This window comes from Chionomys nivalis, chromosome 12 (assembly GCF_950005125.1).
Source record: "Chionomys nivalis chromosome 12, mChiNiv1.1, whole genome shotgun sequence".
In the NCBI taxonomy this organism is placed as follows: domain Eukaryota; kingdom Metazoa; phylum Chordata; class Mammalia; order Rodentia; family Cricetidae; genus Chionomys; species Chionomys nivalis.
Window position 1 is genome coordinate 62,081,565 of NC_080097.1, and position 8,482 is coordinate 62,090,046.

The 8,482-nt window shown below is 39.9% G+C and overlaps 1 protein-coding gene across 6 annotated transcripts in view; it reads left to right on the forward strand.

Moving 5' to 3' along the window:
• Positions 1–7,799, forward strand: part of LOC130885278 (inversin-A-like) — a 104,620-nt gene extending 96,821 nt beyond the window's left edge. For all 6 annotated transcript variants that reach the window (XM_057786737.1, XM_057786741.1, XM_057786739.1 and 3 more), the window contains 3 exons: positions 4,800–5,100; positions 5,285–5,522; positions 6,124–7,799. In XM_057786737.1, coding sequence (XP_057642720.1) covers positions 4,800–5,100; positions 5,285–5,484 — 501 coding nt within the window. In that variant the 3' untranslated portion in view covers positions 5,485–5,522; positions 6,124–7,799. The remainder of the gene's footprint in view (positions 1–4,799; positions 5,101–5,284; positions 5,523–6,123) is intronic.
• The last annotated feature ends 683 nt before the right edge of the window (positions 7,800–8,482 follow it).

The window sequence follows — 8,482 nt, forward strand, 5'->3', positions numbered from 1 at the left end:
TGCCACAGACAAAGCTTCCCTGTTTGCTTTCCCTACTTCAACTGCTGCAGGGAAAGTCAGTCAGTTAGAGCAGGGAAGGCAAACAGTAGTTCCCTGTAGCCATGAGCCTTTTTCCCTTGCATAAATAATCTCTGTCAGATATTTTGTCACAGCGACTATAAAAGTAATTGCCTTCTTTGTTTTTATTTATTTATTTTACTTTTTCTTTTATTCTTTAAGACAATCTTTTTTTTTATTTTACATACCAATCCCAATTCCCTCTCCCTCCCTTCTGCCTGCTCCTCCAACTCTCCACCACCCCACTCCACACTACCCCACTCCTCATTCATTCCTCATAGAAGATGAGGTCTCCCACGGGGAGTCAACAAAGTCTGTCATATCCTTTGAGGAAGGACTAAGGCCATCCTCCCTGTATCTAGGCTGAGCAAAGTATCCCTCCATGGGTAATGGGTTCCAAAAAGCCAGTTCACACACTAGGGGTAAATAAATCCTGACCCACTGCCAGTGGACCCACAAAACTGACCAAACCATATGACTGTCACCCACATTCAGAGGGCCTAGTTTGGTCCTGTGCCAGTTCCCTAGTTGTCAGTCAAGAGCCAGTGAGCTCCCACAAGTTTGGGTCAGCTGTTTCTGCAGGTTTTTTTTTTCTATAATCGACCTCAGATTTTATCACAAAGCAAATCTCAACAGATTAAAAATAGTGGAAACAACCCCGTGTCTTATTGGATCACCTGTGGGTTAAAGTTAGAATTCAACAACACTAATTGCAAAAATTCCACATACTCATGGAAACTGAACAGTTCTCAACAGAATTATCCCTGGATCAAGGAAAAATAAAGGAAGCCTTCCTAGAATTTAATAAAAATGAATGCATGACATACCCAATTCTTTGGGATGCTTTGAAAGCAGTACTAACAGGAAAATTCATAGCCCTAAGTGCCTATATAAAGAACCTGGAGAAATCTCACACTAGCATCTTAACAGCACACCTGAAAGCTCTAGAACAACAACAACAAAAAAGAGTTTCACTCAGGAGGAGTAGATACCAGAAAATTATCAATTTGAGGACTAAAATCAATAAAATAGAAACAAAGTAAATGAAACAAAGAGTCAATGGGACAAAGAGATGGGGTTTTGAGAAAATCAGCAAGATAGACAAACCCTTATTCAAACTAATCAAAAGAAAGAGAGACCAAAATCAGAAATAAAAGGGGACATAGCATCAGACACTGAGGAAATCCAGAGAATTATCAGGTCATATTTCAAAAATCTGTATTGGAGAAAAGTGGAAAATATAAAGGAAATGGACAATTTTCTTTTGTGTTTTAAACCTTCAGAAGGTATAAAGCAAGCAGGAGAGCTCGCTCTGTTTGTACCCCCTACTTAACCAAGTGCCAGTTTCCATTACAAATGGCTAACAACTAGCTAGTTACCTTGAACCATCTAAATTCAGCATTAGGAGAGACAAGGGCAGACTTGACTTAATTATGACACTTAATAAAACCATTAGTAACTGTAATTTTAATATATTCAGAACCAAACTCCGAAGTTCTTTCTTTTAAGCCTAATCCAACTTGGTTTCTAAATTAATATTAGCTATTATGTGTGGGGTCAAAGTGAGTAATTGGTCAAGGGAGGTCTTAGCAGGGAGACAGATCTCAAGTGATTTTAATAAACAGACATTCAATTGCCAGACATCTTCCAAGATTTCAGTGAAAAATCATTAGCATATAAATTGACATGATTAATACAAATGTAAATTTTAGACTAATGTTGAAATTTTAGGCTGATACAGAAAGTAAATGGTAATGTGATGAGTGTGGCGACCATGGAGTGTTCCCCTTGGTGTGAAGGGACCAACATCTTGGATATGCAAAGGATTAGAATACAAACCACAATATACAAAGCACAATATCACTAATAGAAATGAGATCTTAGCATATTCTTGAGGCAAATAAAGCGAAAGGGCAGTTGTTTCTATCCTTCAAAGATGTGATTGAAATAAAAAGAGACATCACTTTTATGATGTTAGATTTGCATAAAATCATATTAACACATGAGTTTCCAGAACCCATTACCTGGTGATTGCAGTGTAATGAGTATAAAATCACCACCTGATCTAGATAATGTCAGTTCCCCATACTAGCAGAATACTAAGCAGAAGTCTTCATGAAGAGCTACAGTCAGACATGCTGATAAATGACACAGGCTTCAAAGGCACAAAGATGATGCTTAGCTTAGGAGAAAGAAAAAGCTCACATCACAATGAGATGGAGAAAACATCTTCATTCTGAACTGATAAAAACCAATCTCTACCTCTATCTCTGTTTTTCTCTCCTCTCTCTCTCGCACACACTTCTTTTCATTAAAAGGCTACAACACAGAGAGAGAGACACACACACATATGCCAGCAGTTCAGAGCCCTTACATTGCAATCCTGTTGATAGGAGTTCCATCCCAGAGAACCAAACAAACAACAAGTGTCTCACATATGTAATCTCAACACCCCTAAATCCAGATTGGAGGCTGAGAGAGTAGAACAGCTCTGAAACCTACAAACCAGCCAGACTGGAACACACAGAGGCACAGAAACATTGAGAGACCCTGTCTCACGCAGTGAAACAGAGAGCTGCCTCCTGAAGGTTATCCTCTGCGCTTCACACACACACACACATGCATGCATGCACGTATACTCACACGCACTAGCATAGCACAAACAGGCATATTAATTCAAGCACACAAGCAAACACACACTCCAATAGTAATTTTTAGGATGATACAAAATTGATTATTCAGATAATAAATGGTGTCTATATATTCATTGTCACTCCTGTTGTGTAACTAACATATAAGGAAAATATCTTCAGGGTCTTCTCAGTCATCTTTAGTGTTTCTATTCTCCATGTGACATGTGTCCTGGAAAACTATACTTGTACCATGTGGCCCTTTCATTCCCTTTTTATAACTGGCTTAAGCATATTTAGTTAATGATGAAGCAATGAGTGAAATATATGGCGTGTGAAAATGTGTCTGAGGCTCACAAACCTCGAACTTTGATGTGTTCACACTCATCATTCTCAAGGAAACCAATGAACTGAACATTTTCACATGATGCCCTTGAGCAGTTTGGACACACATGTAGTATGTGTACTTCCTCATCTGTTTTCCTTTACAAACAATGCTTCTCAAGCTATTTTGTTTACTATCTCCACGTTATGTTACATTGTTTGATCATGTTGGGTAAGCTTTGGAACGTTTGAGTTTTTCACATAAGTAGCACAAAGTCTCCTCAAACCTGGTACAGAAAGATAAACATAGACTGCTAAGTTAGGAGTCTCCCTGAGATGTCATGAATGATTAAGGCCTAACATCATTATTTGTAATTGGAATAAAAGTTGGGGAAGCTCCTCTTCTGACAAACAGCATCAAATGCATTTTCAAAACTGGCACTTCCTAGATGTATCTGATTAAATCAGGTGGTGCTCTATGTATCCTATCTAAGCAAACATTATGGAATTGTCTCAACTCTTTTGGCATAATCCACTGCAAAATACCCCTTCAGCCTTTCAAATGCATCCTTCGGGTTCTGTCCATGTCATTGGAAGATGGTTATATTATTTTCTATTGCTGTAATAAAACACCCTGCCCATGGGGGATGGAGAGATGGCTCAGTGGTTAAGAGCACTGCTTGCTCTTCCAAAGGTCCTGAGTTCAATTCCCAGCAACCACATGGTGGCTCACTACCATCTATGAAGGGATTTGGTGCCCTCTTCTGGACTGCAGGGCTAGATGCATGATACTAACAATACCGTATACATAATAAATAAATAAATCTTTAAAAGAATTAAAAAAAAAACACCATGCCGAAAGCAACATCTAGAAGAAAGTGTTTATTCAGAGTGTGACACATGGTTCCAATGGGATACATACAATTTCATCACCACCATGATTCAGGCTGGCAGGCATGGTGCTGTAGCAGCAGCTGAGAGTTACATTTAACTCTATACAAGAAACCAAGAGCTCACTAGAAATGGCACCAATCCTTTGAAACCCAAGACCACACAACTCCTCCAACAAGGCCACACCTCCTAACCTTCCCCCCAAATAGTTCCACTGCCCGGAAACCGACATTCAAATATTTGAACCCATGAGTCCGTTCTCATTCAAGCCACCACAGAGATGCTGGAACAGGCTATTACATTCATCAGCCATATATAAAAACAGTCATAGCTAAGGAGTAAGAATTTGGATGGCATCTCCCAGAACCCTCACTTCAGCTCCATAGTTCCCATCTGCTGTGGATGGTGGCACACTTTATTCATGCATTTCAAAAGTCACCCTCACTATTCAGTTATCCCAGGAACCTAATGGGCAATTGTGAAAGCCATGGGGAAAGCAGGAGTGTGGTGCAGAAGAGAGAGGTTCTTTTTGTTTCCAAAGCCCCTGATTGTCACATTCTCTTATGGAATGTAAAGTCCTTGTCATAAAGACAGGAGAGGACACATTGTGTCTTTTTTTCCATCTTCCCGTTATAGAGAGGTAGCAAAGAACCGTAGAAAAGAAGGCATAAAGCTGAGAAGGTCCCCTTTTAAGATTCTCAAACTCTGGGCCTTTGACTAAACCAGAAAGGAAGCAAAAGTTTCAGGATATCAGCGGTTATAGTGATAAAATTAGCCTGAGAAAACAAACATTTGGGGACTCTAAATCAAGACCCTGACATGAACAGATAAGTTCTAAAATGAACAAAAATAAGTGAACTTTTCAATGAAATCTAACATCTCAAAATTTCCTTAAAGGTTGAAACAAAGAAGGGAGAAGGTGTCCTTCCTCCACCTAATGTGCATGACATCGTGCCCCAGCCTCCTGCCCATGCTGATGCGACATCAACTTCTCATGTTAGTGAAAAAGGTGACAATCGTCAGTCACCTGAGGAAACTACTGTTAAGAACACCAGCGTTAGTGAAAGAGGTGACAGTCGTCAGTCACCTGAGGAAACAGCTGTTAACAACACCAGCGTTAGTGAAAGAGGTGACAATCGTCAGTCACCTGAAGAAACTACTGTTAACAACATCAGCGTGGATCACACACGTTCTCTAGGTACTTATACTGGGCATGCAAGGGGGAGAACACATGCTGTCCCTTAGCTTGCTCCTGGTAGACACACTGGTGACACCATGGACCCTGTGCAACATTCTGACCCCGTTCTTGACACCTGCTTAGAAGAGAACACAGTGTCTTAGCTTCGCTACTGACCAGAAATCTGCTCTTGTTTGTATCCCAGGTGACGCATTGCACCCTCAGAATGCTAATATGCGGGTTCTTGCTTCAAGTCCCGCTCACCGCACCAGCTATGCAGCGAATACCCCCACCAAGGTTTTTTCAATTTGGGCAGCAACCACATCATTGCTCCTCCTAACATCGTCATTATGGTTGCTGAAGTTGGTGGCTTTGATGATGCCGTGGGTATGGAACCTAATTTAGAAATCCTGCACAGTTAAAGTTACAAGGAGCTTAACAAGGTAAGTTAGACCATAACAATGGCTTAAAATTGATAAATATTTCTGTGCGAGAAATCCAATTCTCTTTGGCTCTAATATGCGTGATGATAAATAAATATCATACTTTGTATAGGACTCTTTAGATATTACCTATAACTATAAAAAATGATTATCTTTTCTAGTCATACTGAAAATGCATCACATAAAATTAACAAAATCAGTTTAGTCCAACCAAACTGATCAAGTAAAGTTGGTAAGCACACAGTTGCCTCCCATGCTGGAATGAGGAAATGATTTTTACTCTTAATGTGAAACTTGTATTTTCTGAATGGCTAAGCAGGGAAATGTAACTGTTAGATATTAGTTTTTATTTTTCTGTGTCCATACACTGTGACTTATGTGGACAGCATCGTTTTGGAAACAAACACCCCAAAAGAAACAACCTCTGAGAATAAAACCAATGAAACAAGACTCCACATTCTCACCATTCTCAAACACAATGATATTCATGGTGACACGACACTGCATAGGATTCTCCGGGTGATGCCTCTGTTACTGCTTATCTTGACGATGCCACCCATGATGTTCTGAAACTACTGATAATTCTTGCTTTTCTTTTTAGTTTCTGCTGAAGAACCTATGAGGATCTCCTGTCATCATCAAGTAACAAACTGTCAGAAACATTTTTTGAGGTTTTCTTTCATTTTATTGTTTGAAGAATATTTTCAGTTTACTCTTTGACATTTTAATGTATGTAATTCAGATCATCCATGTTGCTCATATCTTCCCCATCTCTGTCCTCTGCCTCCATCCCATCCCCTAACTTGTCCTCATCCCATTTTTGTGTCATTTATCTTAAGGAGTGTGACTTCCAGTAGGATCCCCACAGCCAAGTGCATGTGGACATTATCAGTTGGACTGAGTGAGGTATTAAAATAGGGAGGGAGACATAACATCCATCTTTCACTACTTTTGCAGATAAATTACATATAGTGTTTTGTTCCTTGAATTACTGGCCAGGCATTAAATCATTATATCTTATCTTATTCTACAGACCTTATTATGCTTTCAGAACATGTAAAGCTTGCTAAACTTTCATTCACCAATTAAACATGTATTGTACATGCATCCCCAGAGAGATGGCACAACTGAAGGGGATACTCAATTCAATAGGAATTTGACTTTTCTAGTGGAACAGACTGATAAATTCTGAAAGATAAAAAAAATACTTTGCTACTTGGACTTTCTCCCTTAGTCCTTGATCAGAGGTCTCCTAGTTGTGCAGAATTCTAAGGAGATTAAGGAGCTGTAATGGAGAGCTGAAAGCAGCAAAGGGTCAAAAGTATTTCCAAGAGGTCAATAAATTTATTATTCTGCCATCTGATAAAATATTGAAATAAATTTCTGCCTAGAATGAATTTCATGAGATTTGTAGAAAATGAATAGAGTTGTTCATTTGTAACAAAAGATGACAAATATTAGATGCCGAGTTTGCCACATCTTTATGAATACAAATATAGATATGTATGGGTTCCTTGGCACCCTATTGTTCAACACTCTGGAATGAAAAATTCCACTGAGAATTGTTGAGGCTAAGAGGCCCAGCTAGGGCTAGAATATAAAAATCAACATGGCAAATGTATGTGGGGGTTTATTTATGTATATATGTACAATTAAAATACATGGTCCTTTAAATGAGCTCAATTTTATTCAGAATGCATGATTTTAAAACTGTGTTTTTGAAGAAGCATGTGGAATATACTGCAGGGGAGGAAAGAATACTATCAAAATATATCATAAAAATAAATTATAATGTATTTCTGGTAGCATATAGTAATCTAGTTCCCTCTTAGTTCACCGCCTTTTGTAGTATTCTAAAAAACCTATTAACCTGTTGTACATTATTTTGAAAGATTAAAGATATTAGAACCTTTAAAAATGATGTTATTATGATGTTATTACATTGACTATCAAGTGATAATCTGTCAGAAATATTTTATAAAATTTAGAAATTTTCCTCATTTGGACCTTGGGAGCTCAGTCCAGTGCTCCAATGTGGGTCTCTGTCTCTATCTTCATCCATCACCACATTCATCAGTGTGGCTATAGGATAGGGCCAGTTCAGGCGGCCTCTCCTCAGCTGCTCAAGGAACAAGCTGGGGACATCTCCTTGGATACTTGGGAACCTCTCTAGAGTCCAGTCTCTTGCCAACTCTAAAATGGCTCCCTTAATTAAGATATATAATTCCCTGCTCCCATATCCTCTCTTCCTCCATCCCAACCATCCCATTCCCCCAAGTTCTCCCCATCCTTTCCTTCTCACTTCTCTCTCCCCCTCTCCCCTTACCCCCACCTCAGCCCCATCCCCAAGCTCTCAAATTTTGCCTGGCTATCTTGTCTACTTCCAATATCCAGGAGGATAACTACAGGTTTTTCTTTGGGTTCACCTCCTATTTAGCTTCTCTAGGATCACGAAGTATAGGCTCAATGTCCTTTATTTATGGCTAGAATCCACTAATGAGTGAGGACATACCATATTCATCTTTTGGGGTCTGGGTTACCTCACTCGGGATAGTGTTTTCTATTTCCATCCATTTGCATGCAAAATTCAAGATGTCATTGTTTTATACCGCTGAGGAGAGAGAACATGAGCAAGGAAGTCAGGACCGCCAGGGGTGTGCCCACCCACTGTGACAGTGGGGCTGATCTAATGGGAGCTCACTAGCCAGACTGGGACTGATGGAGCATGTGATCAAACCAGACTCTCTGAACATGGCTGACAAGGAGGGCTGACTGAGAAGCCAAGGACAATGGCACTGGGTTTTGATTCTACTGCATGTACTGGCTTCGTGGGAGCCTAGTCTGTTTGGATGCTCACCTTCCTAGACCTGGATGGAGGTGGGAGGACCTTGGACTTCCCACCGGGCGGGGAACCCTGCCTGCTGTTTGGACTGGAGAGGGATGGGGAGGGGGGAATGAGG